Source organism: Prionailurus bengalensis, chromosome X (assembly GCF_016509475.1).
Source record: "Prionailurus bengalensis isolate Pbe53 chromosome X, Fcat_Pben_1.1_paternal_pri, whole genome shotgun sequence".
In the NCBI taxonomy this organism is placed as follows: domain Eukaryota; kingdom Metazoa; phylum Chordata; class Mammalia; order Carnivora; family Felidae; genus Prionailurus; species Prionailurus bengalensis.
This window is the reverse complement of record NC_057361.1, coordinates 12,042,145-12,063,638: the sequence shown is the minus strand read 5'-3', so window position 1 is coordinate 12,063,638 and position 21,494 is coordinate 12,042,145. Positions and strand designations below refer to the sequence as shown.

At 45.1% G+C, this 21,494-nt stretch overlaps 1 protein-coding gene across 3 annotated transcripts in view; it reads left to right on the top strand.

Moving 5' to 3' along the window:
* The window catches only part of PIR (pirin), a 90,260-nt gene that overhangs the window by 56,882 nt on the left and 11,884 nt on the right, over positions 1-21,494 (top strand). For 2 of the 3 annotated variants that reach the window (XM_043570675.1, XM_043570673.1), the window contains exons 7-8: positions 14,224-14,268; positions 21,187-21,269. In XM_043570675.1, coding sequence (XP_043426610.1) covers positions 14,224-14,268; positions 21,187-21,269 — 128 coding nt within the window. The remainder of the gene's footprint in view (positions 1-14,223; positions 14,269-21,186; positions 21,270-21,494) is intronic. The other variant, XM_043570674.1, reaches the window with a different exon arrangement.

Genomic DNA, 21,494 nt, shown 5'->3' with positions numbered 1-21,494 from the left:
TGTTCTACCCTTGGCACCACTCTATGTTACCTAATGAGAGAATGCGTATATGTCACTTTGAAAGGCTGTACTTCTGGGGTGACTCGGTTGAGCGTCCGACTTCGGCTCAGGTCGTGAACTTGCAGTTCATGAGTTTGAGCCCTGCGTCGGGCTCTGCGCTGACAGCTTGGAGCCCGGAGCCTGCTCCGGATTCTGTGTCTCCCTCTCCCTCTGTTCCTCCCCTGCTCAAACTTTGTCTCTCTCTCGAAAATAAATAAAGATTTAAAACAATTTTTAAAAGGCTACACTTCTGTTCTACTTTGTCTTTATAAATTCTAAACTTGAGATTTGTTTTCAAAAACGTTTTTGGAGGGATAGAAAAGCCAGTAGTTTAGAAATGCATGTGCATCATCGAGTCAATATAAACCCATTTGGAAAAAGTCTCTTATAAACCCAGCAACGAAGCGTCCTCTCTCTTCTTCTCAGTGTCGCTGTCTCTCTGTCACACGTGCGTGCGCGCACACACGCACACACACACACCCATGTTCACATTGCATTAAGTGACAAATCCAAAGTTTGGGGCATCTCTGTCCAGTACCAGACAAACAGTTTAATTCAGGTATTATAAAGTACTTACTGCCTACAGACTTGATAGTTTTGGCTGTCTGTAATCAGCCATATTGGCTGGTGAAATTATGCTGCATAAATTTTATTATCAAGTCATTTAAGTCAAGGTGACCCTTTGTCTTTTTTTTTTAAACCACCTTTCCAGGTCAAATTCCATTATAAACCCGAAGGACTGTTTAAATTCATTTTATTTGGGTGCTTTGCTGCATCAGATATTTTTTGAAATGCTTTTGTCACTGGCAGGGTCCTAGACATGTTCCGTTTACAATATTTTGATGGTTTTGTTACTCACGGTAAGGGGATTTGACATGGACGTCTGGGTTATGTTTGGCTTTTGGCATAAGCTTTGCGATCTCACTAATTTAATGTCGACATGATTGTATCATTACCGGAGTAGAGGGAGAGAGGTAGGGGCATACACTGCTACCATCTCATCCCTGATACCAGGAAAATACATGTTTCTCAAGGGACATCCAGTTAAGGGAGATTGGAAAGCTTTCTCGTGAATCAGACTCGGTTTCATCTGAATTCTTTCCCCTAAATAGTTATTAGAATTGATTTTTAGCATCTCTCTCTTTCCTTTGGTTAAGGCCCATTTCTGTGGAGTTGGGCTAACCTTGCAGAAAACAGATGTTTCATGCCGTGGCGATTGGGAAGGCAGCTGATACCAGGAATTGAGCTGGACAGTGCATCACTTACAAAGAATCCAATCTGTCAGGTCTCTGACAGCACCACATTCCTTTCCCATTGGCCGCACATTTTTCATGTTAGCTCTTGGCTAAACCAGGAATAAGTAGTTGTGTTGGGTTTGGGTTTGTGGTTTTTTGTCTTTTTTTTTTTTTTGCAGTGACTTTTACCATCTCTTACAAAGCAATCTGATTTTCCTTGCTGCAAACTGACATACAGATAACACTGGCATCATTCATTCAGAAGGACATAAACCTGTATTTCTAGGAAAATATCAGTCTTGCCCAAGAAACTGGGGCCTCTGGTCCTCACGTCCCCTTTGTCTTCTGACTGCATCACAGTTTGGCCCTCAACAGCCACTCTGTTGCTCCCCATCTTCCTTCACAGTGTCTCTGCTAGTAGGTATTTTAAAGTATCATCTGGAATGTTAAAAACGGAGGATGGTTCTGGTATGGAAGAACTTCACCTAAAAAATTTTTTTTAAATGTTTATTTTTGAGAGAGAGAGAGAGAGAGTGAGTGAGATGGGAAGGGGCAGAGAGAAAAGGAGACAGAGAATCTGAAGCAGGATCCAGGCTCTGAGCTGTCAGCACAGAGCCTGTCGTGGAACTCAAACTCACAGACCACAAGATCATGACATGAGCTAAAGTCAGACACTTAACCAACTGAGCCACCCAGGTGCCCCTGGAAAAACTTAATTTTGTAAGTTTTTTCTTTTCAGTTCCCGCAACCTTTTAGTTTTCTTTACAGTATATATACGTCAATCCAAACAATTTCTTTGGAGAACATAGGGCCTACCCCACTGTGGTAAGCTGAAGAGTAGGCCCAGAAATGTCCACACTCAGGGTGCCTGAGTGGCTCAGTCTGTTGAGCATCCGACTCCTGATTTCAGCTCAGGTCATGATCTCAACAGTTTGTGGGATAGAGCCCCACGTTGGGCTCTGTGCTGACAGCGTGGCGCCTGCTTGGGATTCTGTCTCTCTCCCTCTCTCTGCCCCTCCTTGGCGTGTTGTCACTCTCTCTCTCTCTCTCAAAAAAAAAAAAAAACATTAAAAAAGTTATATAAAAAACCAAACATGTCCACACTGTAATCCTTGGAACCTGTGAATATGTTACTTTCCATGGTGAAGGGGATTTTGCAGGTATGATTAAGTTAAGGATCTTGAGATGGGGAGAGTAGCCCAGATAGTCCAGGTGGGCCCAATATAATTGCAAGGGTCTGGGTATGTGAAGGGGGCAAGAGTTGGAGTGAACGAAGTGACAGTGGAAGCACAGGTCCAGGTGATGCACCTGCTGGCTTTGAAAATGGAGGTGGGGGGTGCCTATGTGGCGAGTGGCTCAGTCTGTTGAGCATCCCACTCTTGATTCCGGTTCAGGTCATGATCCCAGGGTTGTGGGATTGAGCCCCGCTTTGGGCTCCGCACTAAGCATGGAGCCTGCTTGTGATTCTCTCTCTCTTTCTGCCTCTGCCTCTCTACCCTGCTTGTGTGGTCTCTTTCTCTCTAAAATTAAAAAGGGTGGGGGAGTGCCTGGGTGGCTCAGTCGGTTAAGCATCTGACTTTGGCTCGGGTCATGATCTCGTGGTCCATGAGTTCAAGCCCCATGTCAGGCGCTGTGCTGACAGCTCGGAGCCTAGAACCTGCTTCAGATTCTGTGCCTCCCGCTCTCTCTGCCCCTCCCCTGCTCACACTCTGTCTCTCTTTCTCTCTGAAAAATAAACATTTAAAAAAATTAAAATGAAAGGGGGCCTCGAGCCAAAGAATAGGGGCACCCTCTAAAAGGTAGAAAAGGCAAGGAAATGAATTTTCCTCTAGAGCCTCCAGAAAGAAGTCCACCCTGATACCTTGATTTTAAACTGTTGAGACCCATTTGGGGACTCCAGACCTCCAGAACTGTTAGATAACAAGTCTGTGGTGTTTAAAGCCACAAAGTGTGGTAATTTCTTATAGCAGCCATAGGAAAAATACATTCTCTTGTTGTCAATGTATTTTTGCTTTCATGGGAGGAAAAAACAGAAAGGAGCCCTGTCAATTACATCTCAATAAAATTGGGAGGGGGAATAGAAATCATTGCTTCAAAACACTTTTTTAAAAAGTAGATTCTAATGCTGTACATACGGTAGCTACTCAGTAAATCCTGGTAGGTATCAATCTCACTGTATTACTTATCTATATTGTGGCATAACAAATTACTCCCAAATGTAGTGGCTGAAGATAACATTTGTTATCTCACAGTGTCACTGTGGTCTTTGGCTCAGGGACTCTTATAAGGCTGCGGTGGACACATCAGCAGGGCTGTGGCAATCCCAGGGCTCAACGCGGAAGGATGCGCTTCGAAGCCCACACCCTTGTGGCTGGTGACAGGCGTTCAGTTTCTTGAAGGTTGTTGGCTGCAGTCTGCCGTCACCTCCTTGCCACGTGGGCCTCTCCAGAGGGCAGCTCGTGGACAGCATGGCATCTAGCTTCATCAGAGCCTACGAGGCAGAGAGTAAGAAGGAATGAGCAAGTGGAAGCCAGAGTCTTCATGTAACCTGGTCTCAGAAGTGACATCCCAGTACTTGTGCCGATTCTGCCAGTTAGAGCCACACCACTAGGTGCAGCGCACACTCAGAGAAGAGCTTACAGAGGGCGTGAATACCAGGAGGCAGAGGGCGTCTCGGGGTCAACTTGCCAAGCCTATGATCTTGGTTCACAGTGGCATACATTTCCCCCTATGGTCAGTGACTCGAAAAGTACTATTTCTCTTGTTGTTATTTTTTTTGAAAATGGAAGGCACGGGGAATTCTCAAGAGTTCCTGCCTAAATGTCTTTTCACTATCATTATCTACGTTTTAAGGGAGAATGCCCCAAACATGAATGATTCATGTGGAATTTTAGATTTTCAGGTGGTTTCATAGAACAAAGGCTGGCTGATTTTTGTCCACTATACAGACTCCATGATTTAATTCATGCTCTCTACTTACCAGCAGTACCTTAAAGTAGTCAGTCACCATGCCCCCCATACTTAGAATGTGCTCGTAATGGTTATGGATGTCAATCAATAAGTCCTCAGAGCAGTGATGAACATGAACCAGAGCCTGAACAAATTATCCAGTGGAAAGCTTCATATCATTTTCCTTTGGGTGGGTTGTCTGTCTTTTTTAATACTGATTTGTAGGGGCTCATTACACATTCTGAATGCTCCTCATTGTCAGTTACTTGTGATGCAAATATCTTCCCCCTTTTGCCTTGTTTTTCACTCATATTTTTCTATACGTTAATAAATACAAATTTCTTAAATGTATTGCTCTGTTCCTTAATGGTTAGTGTATGCTTTCTGTGGCTTCTTTAATAATCTCTCCCAGCTCCAGATCATGAAAATGTTCAATTATAGATGCTTTGTTGTTTGCCTTTTGTAGCAAAAACCCTTAATAGGGAATCTTATGAACATTTTTGGGAGCTCACAGTTCACTGAATCATCCTGTAGTAATAATAGTTACTATAGCTAACATTTAGTAAATGCCCTATTATGTATTTAGACACTGCTCTGAGAACTCCCTCTGTATCAACTCCTGCACTCCTCATGAGTCTATGAAGTAAGGTCTGTGATTACTCCATTTTTCAGGTGAGGAAACTGAGGTGCAAAGTGACTTACTTTAACTCAAGGTCGACTAGCCAGGGAGTGTTGGGGATGCGATTCTACCTTACACTATGACTCCTAACCACTAGGGTCCAGACATGTTAATGGGCCAAAACCCCATTGATAGTGCTTTGGGAATATTGGCAAATAAACCCAAGGCTTTGCAGATAGGTTTAAAAAAATAACAATTTTGAAACAATTTTTTAATATTTGTTTATTTTTGAGGGGATGGGAGGGGCAGAGAGAGAGAGGGGGACAGAGGATCTGAAGTGGGCTCTGTGCTGAAAGCAGAGAGCCCGATGTGGGGCTCGCACTCACAAACCATGAGATCATGACCTGAGCTGAAGTCAGACGTGTTATAAACTGAAACACCAAGGTGCCCCCAATTTGTGAAACTTTTTAAGTGAATCTCCCCAGTTTGAAAATTATATTGTTTTTGTAATCATTTTTAAGAGAGAACAGATTAAATTAATAATCAATGCAAAGTAAGAAACCATTCTAAGAATTCAGACACATTTCAGTTTCAGTAAGGGTTTATTTTCCCATAGTTTCAGGTCCTACTGAAGAATCTCGTTCTCTTGACGCGCCTGGGTGGCTCAGTCAGTTGAGCGTCTGACTTCGGCTCAGGTCATGATCACGCGGTTCATGAGATGGAGCCCCGCATCGGGCTCTGTGCTGGCAGCTCCGAGCCTGGAGCCTGCTTTGGATTCTGTGTCTCCCTCTCTCTCTGCCCCTCCCCCACTTGCACTCTATCTCTCAAAAATAAATAAACATTAGAAAAAAATCTTGTTCTCTTAAAAACAGTCAGGTGCCAAGGGGCACCTGGGTGGCTCATCAGTTAGGTCTGATTCTTGATTTTGGCTCAGGTCATGATCTCGCGGTTCGTGAGTTCGAGCCCCTCATTGGGCTCTGTGCTGACAGTACAGAGCCTGTTTGGGATTCTCTCTCTCCCTCTCTCTCTGCCCTTCCCCTCCTCACCCTCTCTCTCTGTCTCTAAAAATAAATAAAATAAAACTTAAAAAAAAGTCAGGTGCCAAAATGTGCACATTATGACATTCTCTGCTTATTTCAGGTTCTGTGGTTTTCCGAACTTTTGTTTAATCCTTAAAGTGGTGTGTATTTTGGTTCTTAATTGTCTTGGCCTTAGTCTAAGTTCCGATGCCTAAAGCCATTTCTACTTTATAGCCTTCAGTATAATTTTATGATTATAACTACATATTTGAATTATTTTCTGATTTTTTCTGAACAATTAAAACCCAATTGTGAGCACTGCATAATTGAAGATGAGAAAAAAGTCTGTTCAAATAAAGCTAAGTAATAATAGTAACATGTACTATTTTAGTGAAAAATTACCACATTAAATGTCTCACTGGTGGGAAAACTTCAGTGTAGATTTAGCCTGTAATGATCAGGAAGCTTCCAGGGGATTCTAATGCATTTTTCTTCTTGCTGTTTTATTAGCAAGAAAGTAATCAGCAGAACTTGTCCTCCAGAGGGCTAGGCTCCATTCTGGGCACACACAAGCCTGTCTTCTGAGAGTTTCCATTCCAGAGACTTTGTGTTGCTAATACATTTCTCATTCAAAATGTTAAATTTTGTTCATTTCGTAGTTTTTCTGTTAGTCACTGGTGCAGTGAACGAATGTTCAGTATTATCAATAGTGGACCAAACCATAGGGGAAGGTTTTCTTATAGGTTGCAATTGTTCTTGTTAAGATGTAGTATCTTTAAGGGTGCCTGGGTGGCTCAGTCAGTTAAACATCCAACTCTTGGTTTTAGCTCAGGTCATGATCTCATGGTTCATGGGTTCGAGCCCCGCGTCGGGCTCCATGCTGACAGCATGGAACCTGCCTGGCATTTTCTCTCTCCCTTTCTCTCTGACCCTCCTCTGCTCTGTCTCTCAAAATAAACTTAAAAACTTTTTAAAAAGATATAGTATCTTTAGAATGGCCCTTAATGTTACATGCCTATGGCTTATAAACATAGACTGTAGTATGATCATTCTGGAATATAGGAAACATGTTCTGAGTATATCTTGCTCTGGAAAGCCAGTCATCTCAAGTGTCTTTGTGTTGGTAACATTCTATGCAATATCAGTGGGCATTTTATTACTGATGTCACTCACCAAATTTGGTAAAATGGGCATTCTCTTTTACTGGAATTCCTACAAGGTCATGTGGTATCCTACCTCTTTTCCTACCCCTTTTGCAGGGCTGTGACATTGACACCTCATTTGCTGTTTGTGTTTAGTTGTGAGATGGGGGTTAAACGCCTGTGCTCGTAGGCCTGGCGAGCTGTCAGCTGCTGGCTGATCAGAAAGCCCACCTTATGCTGCTAGTTGTAGACTGCGGTGTTCAGCGGGACACAGACAGCATCCTAAGTGCCACAGCGTTCTTGATGAGGACAGCAAGGATCCATTGTCTCCGTTTTGGAGTTGAGGGCGGTGCTTTCAAGAGTGTGGGGCCATCTCTGTGACAGTGACCCTTCTGTGGGCTGGGCCACAGCTTACCGGAAGCATAGATAGCAGTCACTGCAACCCCCTGACCTGTATAAAGTAAGAGGAAAGTGGAAAGAGAAGGAAGGGGCAGGAAAGGGAACGGGCATCTGTGAAATGCCTACTGAGGGCATTGTGTAGATAAGGCGAAAAACATCGGGCGCGTGCATATATACGTAGATATGTAAATATGTACGTACCAGCTACACAGTGTCACTTGATCAGCACAACAGCCCTGTGTGGTACATATTATTTCCTTATTTTACAAACCAGGAAACTGCCTCAAAGAGGCTAGCAATCTGGTCCTAGTCCCCCCTGAGTGTCTCTTGCTGATTTTTAAACCTGTATTTTCTGCCTGTGATTATGTACCTTCGATTTTTTGTTGCTCTTTTATAGTTAAAGGTGCTTTGTTTTCCATGGCACCACAAGGCCCCTGTAAGGTTTGCCACTGCCCTCTGCTTCCTCCTCCCCCGGAGGGGTTTGCTGGGTTAGAACTAACTAGAGAAGTGGGACAAGCAGAGGGGCCACAATGCTGGAGAAGGGTATGCATGTCAGGGTCAGGAGTCTGGGCTTGTCCTGAGAGAACAGGGAGCCATTGAAGGGTTTTAAGTGGAAGGCCCCATTCATTGTGTGTAGGAAAAGGACTGAAGGCAATCGGGGGACATTTCTATCACCTATAAGATTTCATCTGTAGGGGCGCCTGGGTGGCTCAGTCTGTTGAACGTCTGACTTTGGCTCAGGTCATGATCTCATGGCCCACAGTCCATGGGTTTGGACCCCGCATCGGGCTCCATGCTGACAGCTCAGAGCCTGGAGCCTGCTTTGGATTCTGTGTCTCTCTTTCTCTCTCTGTCCCTCCCCCACTCGTGCTCTCTCTCTCTCTCTCTCTCTTGCTCTCTCTCGCTCTCTCAAAATAATAAATAAACATTAAAAAAAGTTTTTTAAAGATTTCATCTGTAAAAGAGAAGAAAGATAGGAGATACAGCAACATGGACGTTCATTATTTCCTCCTTTGCACCCTTCTGAATTAAAAAAAAATTAAAGCATGGAAAATAAGTAAACTCTTCTCTAAAGCTGAGGGATTAAACAAATTTGGTCTGATGATGAGGAAACATCAGACAAATCCCAATTTAGGAACATTCTACAAAATAACTGGTCTGTGCTTTTAATGGAAAAGACTGAGGAAGTGTTTCCCATGGAAGGACATTCCATGTAACAACTAAATGCAGCCTGTGAACAGGGTTAGAGCCCAGCCTCCGCTTTTGTTTTGGGGTTTGTTTGGGTTCTTTTCTTTTTCTTTTTCTTTTTCTTTTCCTTTTTCTTTTTCTTTTTCTTTTTCCTTTTTCTTTTTCTTTTCCTTTCTTCTTTCTTTCTCTCTTTCTTTCTTTCTTTCTTTCTTTCTTTCTTTCTTTCTTTCTGCCATAAGAAGCATTACTGAGGCAATTGGCACACTTTGGATATCCATACATAGGTGATAGTGTTGTATTTTCTCATTGGTATTATATCAATTTCAGAATTTTTATCAATACCCTATATTCATGTAGGAAACTATCATTGTTTTTAGGAAATATATACTGTCAAAGAACAAAAGTTGAAGCGAGTTAAGTCTGAAGATCTACTTGGCTCTATTCCACAATTCATGATTCAGGCAGCATCCCATGGAGTAAGTAGACAGGGGCTCCTAGGAGTTGTACCAAATGGAAGATTTTTATAGGCAGAAGGATGGGGTAAGATATTAGCAAAGGAAAAGAAAGGATTGTTTCAGCCCGTGACGTCTTCTTTTTGCGAGGAAGGGAGCCGGCAGGGTTTTCTTCAGGCAGATGACCTCACCAGTGGTGCTCAGGCCATTTCAGGTTGACTCTTAAAAGGTCACATTCCTGGGAGAAGTTAAAGCTTGTGATTACGTCTTGGCTTCTCATGGGGGAAAAATGATTCCATTTTGGACTTCTTTTTTAATGATACTGAATTATTTTGACATTAAGGGACATCCTATCTATAAATCTCAAATATTTCAGAAGAAAATAGAGACCTATTTCTAGAGAGAATGATAAAGCATATTGTGATAACGCATTAGCTCTTGGAGAATCTGGGTGAGTGGTATATGGTAATTATTATTTTTGTAACTTTTCTGCTTGTCTGAAATTATTTCAAAACAAAAATCAAAAACATAATTTTTGAATGAGGAGAGGGAGGAGAGGACCAGGCAGGTCTGCCTCCCGTCCCCGATCGCCAGGCATGAAGTCCCCGGTGAGGGAGCTACCTGCCCAAGATGAGCGTAGGGGCATAGAGGGGTCGGGGAGGTGTCACGAGCTCACTGTGAAGGCGCAGGCACGAGTTGGGTCTTTGCGCAGCACCAGCGATGCTCGGTCCTAAAGCAAGGTGAACGTAATGAGAAAGCGGGTTCGGGATTCCAGACCCAGTGACATTGGATCCCATGATTAACTTGGCCTCTTCCTCGCACACGGCGCAGGACCTAGGACGAGGCACACGACGATCGAGATAACACAGGCGGTAGGAAGTGAACGAGGCCGCCGCCAAGTCCGTGTGTGGGCGCGCAGCTGAGAGGAGGCCCCGGGCCGGGTCCGCGCTCGGCCCTCCCGCTCCTTCTGTTCAAGCGGTTGAGGCTCTCCGTTCTCTTCGGCCGGAGCCTTCGGCGGCAGCTGCCTTTTCAGGCGCTCAGACGCAGAGGGTCACGTCTGCGGGGCCCGACCGCTGCAAAAGCCCTCCCCCTTTTAAAGGGATTTGGTCAGTCCTGGGCACCTACACCCCTCCCCTGCTTCTGCTGCTGATCGGTTCTGGGATGTCGTCAGCCAGTGCCGGTCTCGGGGAGAGCTCATCGTTGTTAATACCCTCAGCCGCTGGTATCATTGCTCGACGCAGGCCCCTGCCGGACAGGAGTGACTCTGTCTTGCTCTCTACAGGAGCCTTTTAGAGCCAGTGTTGCTTTGGGATCTGGCAACCGGTGTGACCCAGAGTTTGGGGAGAGACTCATTCTTTCCTTAGCCCTATTCCCTCTCTCCTTCCCTCCCCGGCGTTGACTTTTGTCAAAGACTTGCTCTGTCAGCAGTTTCTCTTTTTCGACTTTCTCTACACATACATAGATAAGGAGTAGTTGTGAAGTTCATCGTTAGGGTGAACTCTATAGACATAGCAGGAGGAAAATGAGCTGGGTTAAGGCAAGGAATGGAGGCCAAGAAAAGCTCTCACTAGGGACATTTATAAGAATTGGGAGCCTCCCTGAAAATGAGAGCAGAAGCCACAGAAAGTGATTTACATATTTAAAAGTCTTACATTTTTGATGTTTGACTGAAGGAGGTCTGACTTAAATGTGTTGCTGATTAAACCATCCCGCAGGGCCAGAGGTAAAACGTGACTTCCATCCCAACTTATTTTGTCATTGCCTGAGGGACGGGAAGAGCTTCCCAGCTGCAAAGAGCCAGTAGCTTGGAGACCTCGGTTGTGGAAAAAGGGGAACCATAGGGCCTGTGACTTTGGAGCAGTAAGAATGGGGGGATGGTATCCATTACTGCAGGACACAAGAGCGGGAGGAGGGGTGAGAGAGGAGGGCAGGAGGAGGAAGGATCTGCAAATCTCCGTGAAGAGCTCTTTGCTGATGCAATCCTGCTCTTCGCAGAGAAGAAATCCTAATAAAATGTAGCAGTTCTTAAACATATAGAAAACGTTCATACCACTCGGCTCTTGTTTTACTATAGTTTTAAGAAGCAATGCTTAATGCTGTTAAAAACAATTCAACTGGCTAAATTTGAAGTTTGAATCGGCTTTATTAAATGATTTATGAATGGTACAAAATGGAAGCTTCTTGTAGGAAGGAGGAGGGGGCAAGAAAGTTACTGGCAAAAGAAAAAGATGGTTCCAGACAAGGTCACCTTCCCAGGGAAGGGGGGGTGGGAAGAGCAAGGGGTCTTATCATGCAGATCATCTCCTCTTCCTTTGGGGGATGGAGGGGACCCCTGTGGGGATGACCTCAGTGGTGCTGACTGGAAAAGTTCTGACTGATCCAGTTAAGACTGTGTTTCTGGAGGAGGTTGAAACTACAATTCAGTTGGGTATCAAGCCCCTGTTTGGGGACTTGGCCTAGCATTAGTGACTCCATCTTGGGTCTGTGGTTTTCTTGTTAATGGTGGAAATTAAACAAGGTGTGTAGCTGGTGTGCAAGGAGCACCGGGTTTGGCCACTCGTCGCTGACAAAATCCAAAGGTAGAAAAACAAGTAGTGGTGAAACAAGAATGCAGTTTGTTTCAGTGAGACCACCGCTGGGAGTGCAGCAGACCAGCATCTCAAAGACTTGTCTCCAAAGTACTGAAAATGCATCCGGGTTTTCAGAAGGAAAATGTAGGGCAAAGGCGGGTGGATCCGTGCAGGTGGGCTGTGAAGGCCAAATCAGTCAGGGTCTTGGGATCAATCACGGGTAGGGTCTTGCTGGCTCAGAGCGGACCTTACTGCTGGAGGCGCTGGTTTTAGGGCCCATCGGGGGGCGCTCCGCCCTCAGCATCTTCCACCTGAGCCAAGAGACTAGCTGAAAAGAAGAACTTAATCAATTACAAAGTCTGAGGTCAAAATGGAGGTAGCTGGAAGTCTCAGTTTTAACAGAGCAAGTGCATTTGGACGATGTGTTAAAAAGAAGGGGGGGAAAGGCAATTTTCCCATTTTTAGTCCATTCCCTACAATGCTTTGTGCTTTCCAACCAGAAACATGAATTTTATTATTACTGGTTGAGGATGGGCTCACTAATAGAACCTGCTAATAGAAGATTTTTACAAGGGGCACTTAATACGTTGGCTTGGCCATCTTTGAGCACAGGTTTGGTCGTTCTGGATCCTGTACAAAGATAAAACAGAAAAGAAGACAAGGCATGGCAAGTATGTGTGGACTAGTTTTCTGTTTGCAGGGTGAGCAGGAATGAACCAAAGAGGGTGGAGGAGAGATGAGATTAGAACAAGCAAAATTGTCCTGAATAAAAACCCGGTTGAGCAATCGAGAGCTTTGAGGTTTTGTCAAACTCACAAGGCGTTAATTTTTTAGTACCTTTCAAGAATGAAGAAGGGATTGGTTACGTAAATCGTGACGTGTCCTCACAATGGACCACTCTGCAGGCTTTCCCGAGGATGAGTTACTTCTTTGTTTTGACATGGAATAGAACATTGAGTCTGTTCTGGTTTTTTAGCCAATGATATATAGTGCACAAAACAAAAAAGAAACTGAAAGCATAAATAGCAAATTGCTGGCAATATTTATGTCAGGCCAAGAATGAAGACTGCAGAAAGATTTTTAGTGTAGGGGTTACACACTTCCACAGTCTCAAAATATGTCTTCAATTTATGCGTATTAGCTTTTTATAATCAGAAAAACACAGTGAAGACATTGGCACTTTGAAAAATCAATTTAGACAGCGTTCAATGGCGATGTTTTGTCTTAAAGCAGCGAAGAAAGGGGTTTTGTTACAGAGTCTCATTACAAGTCAGGCCAACTAGGACCAGGGAGGCTGAGCATCTGTGAGCAAGCAGAGCCGGTCCGCCCGGATAAGACACGTGGAATTGGGCTGTGGATTGCTGGCCTGTTTTCAGCATCCCAAACCTCCCTCCCCAAAATTGCACAACTTGTGCAGCCCGTCTGGGCCTTCTTCCTCCCAGTCTCCGCCCACAGGGCATGCAGGGGAGGGAGTGATGTTCACCAGCTGATGGCAGAGCGAGCCTGTGGGGCACCAAGGGAGGACGAATATGAGCGAGCTGTCAGCAAGCAGAATTACTTCCAGAGGCCTTAAACTTGGTCTGGTAAAACCTCCAAGAGGAGCAGTTGGGGTATGGGAGGGTGACGAAATATCCTCTGGCATCCACCCAAGTGTCTTGGTTTGTTCCTCCAGCCTTCGGATTTTCTTCCCCAGACCCCGTTGATGTTGATGGTTGTCAGTTACATCTTTTCTCTTGTGCCTTTTGTGTGTGTTTCAGCCCACCTGGAATCCCAGCTGCATCCCCAGAGTGCATTTTTGTCCCCCGTGATCCTCCACACCTGCCCTTGTTTGGTTCACTGTGTCACATTGACTCTCAAAGACGCCCCAGGGTGGACCCTGCCCTTCTACCTCGAACTCTACCATGTGTTCCCTTCCCACATCTTCTCCTTTTCCACCTAAGGCACACAAGTGATGTCCCTGTTCTGTTTTGAGCTGGCTGTTTCTGGATTCAGGTCTCCCAGTGGCCCCGCGGCGTCCCTTATGGGCTGTGGGTACAGACACCCATGGAAGTCACCGGGAGAGCAAGTGGCAGGTCGTCTGTGGTCCTGAGCTCTTGGGCCCATGCGTCACAGTAGGAACCTGGTGAACGCTGTGTACTCATATCTTCACAGAGAAGTGTACGCACTTGGAAAATTGTGTACGCAACTCCGGGGAGCGCACGGACCAGCTGAACCCCATTCATACCCCCAAAGATGATGCATGCTCCACGTCCCTGGAATTGGTGCTCTATTTTAGGAGAGATGAAAAGGAGTGAGCTCAGTGGCAACTAGAGCCAAATGGCTCTAGGGCATTTGGGACCAAGTCATTTAGGGTTAGGGGAATGTGTGTACATGTGTCCATACGTGTGTGCGTGCGGAAGTGACAGCGTGTGTTTTAAACGGCTCACGGAAGTTAAACGTTTAAATATGTATCTAAGAGAAAATAGAGGATTTTGTCTCATCTTTTGTATCTGTTATATAAATTTATGTACAGCATTTATATTTCAGAGATATTTGTTAAACATATTATTACATTTTTGTTCCTTTTGGCGTTATGGACACTAACCTTTTAACGTTGCTGGTCCTTTTTCAGGGTGGACAAGCTTCATTTATACCATATCTGGAAATGTGTATATTGGTAAGTGATGACTGTTTGCTTTGGGTTCAATTGCACTATCATTTAAATGACTGAGGGGGAGGAAAAGCAAGATGAAACCTTTCATGCAGTCACATACTCTGCCTTCTTCTGTCTGGCACCAGCCCTCTCTCCATCCTCGTACATCCTGGTACACCCAGGACAGGGCACCTCTCAGCTTCCAGCATGCTCAGTGAGGGAGGAGAATATGAACACCGGTCACGACAGCAGCCATTTTACTGCGGCCTCTGTGCAGATGTAAGATCTGGGCACGCTCCTGTGGGTTGACATCTTGGGGAGAGGTTGGCGACCTCCATGCTGATAAAGGGATGTAGCTCTAATGGGCGCAGGGGAACAGGGATCTGTCTCCTGGGAGCTGGAAGGAGGGGCATTTGCCGTCCCAGGCGCCTCTGAGAAATCTCAAAGTTGGTTTTCCCTTATTTTAAGGCTTGTCTAAGCGTCTCTTGTTGAGTGGGTTCCGGGAGGGATGTTCAAGACCCAACCGTCATTTTACTTATAAGGAAAGTAAAGTCTAAAGAGAGTTAGTTAACTTGCCAGGATTGTGCCTCGGTAGGCCTGGGACCAGAACCGAGGACTGCCCGCTCCCGTTGCCGTGACGTACTGCGTCACCTCTGTATGACGACAACACGGCAACCGCGCCGTCCGTCCCGTCTTTTCCGGCCTGCGCTCCATAGCCAGGCCCGCAGCAAGGAGCCGGCCGGGTGGCGGAGTGGAGCCCGCAGAGCGGGTGGGCTCCGGCCACGTCCACTGCCGCCCTGCCTGTCCTCCTGGAAGCGGCACGGGTGTCGGGCCGGTCTCTCTGTGGCACTGCCGGACGAGTGCTGGGGCGGATTCTGAGTGTGCCCTGCCCACGCCTCGGACGCCTTAGCTCCACAGGCCCGCCGACCGCCTTCCACCCTGCCAGTGGCGTCTGCGTGTCACGGCCCGAGGCTTTCTCTGAACCGGGGAACGCTGCTCTGCCCCGGTCAGGGCAGGGCGAGAATGCTGGCGACTGGACATTCCCAGAGGCCACGTCACCCCTCCGGTGGGCTAAGTGACGCCTGCGTGTGAGGCCTTTTCCTAGCGGTGCCCGGCGGGATTCCGTCCAAGCCGCCCACGGTGGGCACATGCCTGATGACACTCTGGTCTGTCCTGTCTCCCTTACCTGACTCGGTTCCTGGCCTGTTGTTTCCTGTGTCCACCTGCCAGATAAACTCGTACTTCAACATCTCGGGCTGTGCTTCTGGGACAATGTAAAGTAAGAGAACCAGCCTCCTCTCGGCTCTTCCCTGCCCCTCGTGACAGCGATGGGTGGTGGGGTGGGGGTGGGGCAGGCCAACACTGTCATTTCGGAGACCTTCTGGGCTTGGGTGCCCTCCACCCCGTCTCCCGCAGGCTAGCGGCCTCAGCCGTCAGTGGTCTTCCTGTGACCCTGACGTGGCCATCTCCGTGGGTGATACACTGCCAGCCCCAGACAGCTGCTTTATTGATGACATCTGCTCTAGACTTGAAGGTGATACCCAGAACCACTTAAACCATTCTTTATAATCTCCAAAAGGGGGCTTCAGTCGCCTCAAATTATTTTTCTGGAAGATAGTGGTAACACGAACCATGTATTTTGATTTTATAACAGTAAAAATGGCCTTAGTTCCTCTTTCACTGAATAGCATTTCAGTGATGGGCCAGAAGCAAAATTCATTTATTTTAGCATCTGAAAAAGGATGGAAAAAATGTAGTGGTATCACAAGGATCACACGTAAACTATGTTCACCATCTGGAAGAGATGAAGCATCATTTGTCTTATGATCTTTTGAAAATCTTGAGTGTCACAAAGAACTTTATACAAATGGAGAGTAAAAACCATTTTTATGGAGGTAGCGCCATTGACTTGTGGTTTCAAGAGCAACAAAATAATCTGCACAAATGGAAAGTAATAAAGCATGTGAATTCTGAGGTGATAAGGATACCAGAAATGCCTGTGTAGAAGGAGAAAGGGCAGGGGCAGCAAACTTGTTACAAAGGGCCAGATACTAAATATTATTGTCTTTCGTGGACCATACAGTTTTAGTTGCAACGACTCATTCTTGCCCTTGTAGCACAAAAGTGGCCACAGTGATACGTGAGCAGTTGGGATGGCTATTCTAATAAAACTCGATGGCCACGGAAATGTGAAGTTCATAGATTTTTCACGGGTCATGCAATGCCTTTGTTTTGATATTTTTCAACCATTTAAGAATGTAAAAACCTTTCTTAGCTTCTGGACTCTACAACAGGTCATATTTTATTTTGGTTTAAATGGTGGTGTGGAGGATGAAACGGAGAAAAATGAACAAATCATCTTTGAAACCTGTTTTCATTAAATTGAGGTATGGTTGACACACAATGTTACGTTAGTTTCAGGTGGATAGCAGTGATTCGCCTGGTCTGCAGGTGATACTGTGCTCGCCACACCTGTACCTGCTGTCTGTCACCATTGTGCCATCACTGACTGTATTCCCTGTGCCGTGCCTTCCATCCTTGTGACTGATTCATTCCATAACTGGAAGCCTGTACCTCCCCCTCCCCTTCACTCATTTTGCCCATCCCCCCCCCCCCACTGCCTCCTCCCCTCTGGCATTCAAAACCTGTTTTAGTCAGTAGTTTCAGCCTTGTTTCCTGACAGACCTTCAGTCCAAGAATTAAACAAGTGAAAAGCTCAGCAATTGGAGGGATAAGAATGACCGGTACATCCACTTGTTTTTCTTGAGGTGAGGCAGGAGTTTCCGGAGTCGTTTCTATTCACTGGCCTGGTCACCTCTCATGACCATGGGCCACAAGTGCAAAACATCTGGCAGGAAATGGGGTCACGGTCTGTAGCGTTGGAACGAACTTGCATCTGTCCAGGGTAAACTGGACCGTGGAGAGAATCCAGCTCGCATAACTGGCCTCTTGGGACTCGGCTGTAGCCAATGAGTGACTGGCCAAATGACCTCAATTGAATTTTATCTCCTTCTTTTCCTCCTACCCACCCCCCTAATAGAGATGTTCATGAGAAAAACAAAAGGGCAAGAACAAATCATCAAAGGAAAAAAGACAAAGCAGAGATGGTTATTAAGTATGTAGTGACGTATAAAATCTGTAAGAGAGAATCTAGAAAACACTTTCTGATTTAACTGCCTCAGTTTAATCTTGCGTTTAAAGCCAGGATGGCACCAGCCGGCCACAGATGGCAGGAACTGATAAGCAAGTAATTGTCTTTTCCAAAATGTCCTGTACCTCCGTTCTGTTGGAATCGATGTTATAAATGTGCATGGGGCTGGAATAAATAGACTGCAGTTTGGGTTGAGAAAGTAATCTGGAGAGATTCCATAATATGGAGATGTAGGAGGACTCAAAGAATATTAATTGATGCAGGAAGTTCTTAAAAGACGGACACTGGTGGATTGTGAAAAAGGACAGGTGGAGGCTTCAACGTTAGAGATGGCCGGAGATCTCCGACGACAATCTTTTACAGAGTTAACAGGTTCTTTGCCCAGCCCTCAGCTGAAATATGTGCAGTATATGATTTTTAAAACTCAGAAACTAAAAACCACATAGGCAGAAAGCCAATAAATCCCCAGGATACTAACACCGAGTCCCTTGCCTGCAGCCGAGATGAGGATGACGTTACACATTGACACAGATACCAAAGGGGAGAGCAACTCATATCCTATATCCCTACGGCTTGGATGTCAGCCTCCTAAAGGGGTATACTGTCAGCCTCCTATAGGGGTATACTATATCAGGTATACTGTTTGGGCCTAGAAAATAGATTTAGAGGAGTGCCTGAGTGGCTCAGTTGGTTAAGTGTCCGACTTGAGCTCAGGTCGGGATCTCATGGTTTGTGGGTTCGAGCCCCACATTGGGCTCTGTGCTGACAGCTTGGAGCATGGAGCCTGCTTTGGATTCTGTGTCTCCCTCTCTCTCTGTCCCTCCCCCACTCACACTCTGTCTCTCTCTCTCTCTCTCTTGCTCTCGCTCAAAAATAAACTTAATATATTTAGAAATCTAAAAATATTTGTGGTTATTGAAATGACACCTAACTGGCTTATGCAGGTAGTGAGATGTTTCAGACTTATTTAAATAAGTAATTATTCATGCTTAGTATGTGCTCAGCCCTTTGCTTCTGGTTCTGGGGAGTATTAAGTTTGACACAGCCCCCGGATCTCAATAGAGGTGCAGAAACACCAGAAGCCCTCCGAATTGACCTACACTTACCTAGAATGAACCGGACTAAGCAATGTGCTCATTTCACAGAAACATGTGGTGTGAGGTTCTTGGACACCCAGGTTGATCAGCAACCCTGGTCTGCCAGCCCATCGCTACTCCTTCAGGCCAAATTCAAGTGCACTTCAAGGCAGCTGTGCTTGTTCTCAGATCTGTTAGGCCAGTTGCAGTAATAATTGCAATTATGTGGTTCAGTGAAACCACATGTAAATTAATGAAGTAAGCATTAAAAAAGTTGGTATTTCTAGAACCACGAAGTCAAATGCTTTGTAAAAGTGAATTGCTAACGTATGGGGAAAATGACCGAAAAAGATTGGGGTAAACAAATCGTCTAGAAGGATTTCAGTGGTTATAGTCATTATGGTTCTGCTTTAGAAAGACAGTGCTTCAATCTAATCAGCGAACTAACTTTCACTGTATTTCTAAATATTGGCAAATGTATGCACGTTTACACTTTAATTTAAAATGTGGAGGAGCACCTGGGTGGCTCAGTCGGTTAAGCGTCTGACTCTAGATTTCGGCTCAGGTCGTGGTCTCATGGTTCATGGGATCGAGCCCTGCATCGTGGGATCAAGCCCCGTGTCAGGCTGTACACTGACAGTGTAGAACCTCCTTGGGCTTCTCTCTCTCCCTCTCTCCCTGCTCCTCCCCTGCACACACTTTCTCTCTCTCTCTCTCTCTCTCTCAAAATAAATAAACATTTTAAAAATTTAATTTAAAATGTTGGAGGCAGTTGATTGTCTTTTTCAGTTAATGACCCTGATTGCATCAGATAAGAGAGCTTTGTACCTGTAAAATCGATGATATCAGACTCTACTGGAAGTGCCAGAATGTCTGAAATGGCTAGCCCTGCGGCAGCAGTTCTTATAAAGAGAAGAGAAAGGCAATCTGGCATATGGGGGAGAGTTGCCCCGCGATCAGTCACACACTGAAGCTGCAGCACTAACTTGAAAATATGTTTTAAAGTATTTTGCCCTTTGAGGACTGTTTAGGCAAACAAAAATATTTGCAATTCAATTGTTTTCAGTTAAATCTTCCTTAACTGCGCTATTAGATTTAACATTCTTGGCGAAGCTTCTCAATGGAAACTATTTATTATCTGATTTGGCTCCGTTTATAATTGAAAGTAGGCAGAAACAATAAAGTTTCTTTTCTTTGAGACTTATTTTAGGTTCAGGAGATAACCAGGTGGGTGAAATGACATAGAAATGATATGAATATAGAAGCTGTCTTTGTTTTCGGGGATCCTGTTTTAAACATTTCGTAAAATAGGGGCACCTGGGTGGCTTAGTCGGTGAAACATCCAGCTCTTGATTTTGGCTCAGGTCATGATCTCGTGATTCAGTTCCTGAGATCAAGCTCTGAGTTGGCCTAGGATTCTCTCTTTCTGCCCCTCCCGTGCTCATGTGCGCATGCTTATGTTTCTCTCTCTCTCTCTCTCTCTCTCTCTCAAAAATAAACATTAAAAACACCATTTCATAAGATAATACAGAAGCAAGTTACACTTACAATGACAGACCTGGAAACCTGACCCTAGTGTCTATAAAAACTGTCTGCCTAGGCTGAGACATATCAATCATATGGCCTCTTCAGAATCAACCTTGTGGTTCCTCTCCTAGAACAGCAAAGAGTGTGGGCAGAAATCGGGCTCCACGTAAAGTTAGGATTGACGCTGTTAGAAAAACATGAACCCCTGATATCTAAATCCAGATTTGCTCCCAGACTGGTGAACACAACAGTCAAGCAAGCTCTCCTGCTTGGAGGTACAGAGGATCTCAATTCAGCCTTATTTGAGAACTGCCTTTTGCCAGCTCCCTCCGTAAAGGCAGCGAAGGGGCTTTATAAGTTGTTTTGGCTTATGTATGATGGAACATCTGCATGACAAAATGAGGGGCCAGGAGTAGACCGTGTGCATAACGTACATGGGTGTTGTGTATGAATGAGTCGAAGATAAAAGACACGATCCGTTGCTCCCAGGGAATCTCCATAAAGCACACTTAATAAAATGCTTCTCCATATCACAGTTAAAGATATTACTGAGATCTAAATGAGATTATTCTTAGACTGCCAGACCACTGTTTCATTGCCAGACCCGTGCATGAGTAGAAAGTCAGTGGAGTTCTATTGTTTACTTCTGTTGACCTGAATTTTCAGTACAGAAGGAACCTTTAGAGGTGCACTGGGGCCGGCTGTTGCCGGCTCGCAGGAATCGATTGCGCACCTCTTCCCTGGCCTCAAGTGGGTAGCTTGAAATTGGCCGCAGTGGGAGCATTTCCACCACGGAAATGAGCACACACCGAAAATCGGCCTCATTCTCCCACTTCTCTCCCAAAGCCACTTTTAAACGTTGACCGGCATGCCACCGCTTCGGGGACGGAGGGCCTTCATCTTTTTTGTGCCATGAACCCTTTGTCATATGCCAAGTCCCCACCTCTGAACAGTGTTGTTGTTTTTTAATTCAGTGAAGTCATTAAAATGTTAAAAGGAGAAGTTTATGGTGCAGTTATACGTGTGTTTCCCTAATGACATTTGAAACTATACCATCCCAAGATTCCTAAGTCTCCTATTTCTGAGGTTGAAACAAAAATTATGGCGCTATCTAGTTAACCAAATTTGTAACCATATGATAAACGTCCTATAAAGAACATTCAGTTTTGTGGCTCATCTCTTTTGTAGGGCCTGATGATGCACAACAAAAAATAGAACCTCATCACACGGCAGTGCTGGGGGAGGGTGACAGTGTCCAGGTGCAGAACAGGGTAAGTATTAAAAATCTTCTGTTTTCTTAAATTGCACTTTCTACCAGTTTACAGGTAAATGCCTACTACCTCTTCTGTGTGGCTGGAAAATGTTGTCTTACTTAGGCAAAGAAACTATGCCACAAATTTGTCAACACCTTTCATTAACATCTATTATTTCTATTGGTTTATTTTAAGGTTTTATCAATGCCGATCCCTCATCGTCAGGAATCGCCTGAAGTCTCT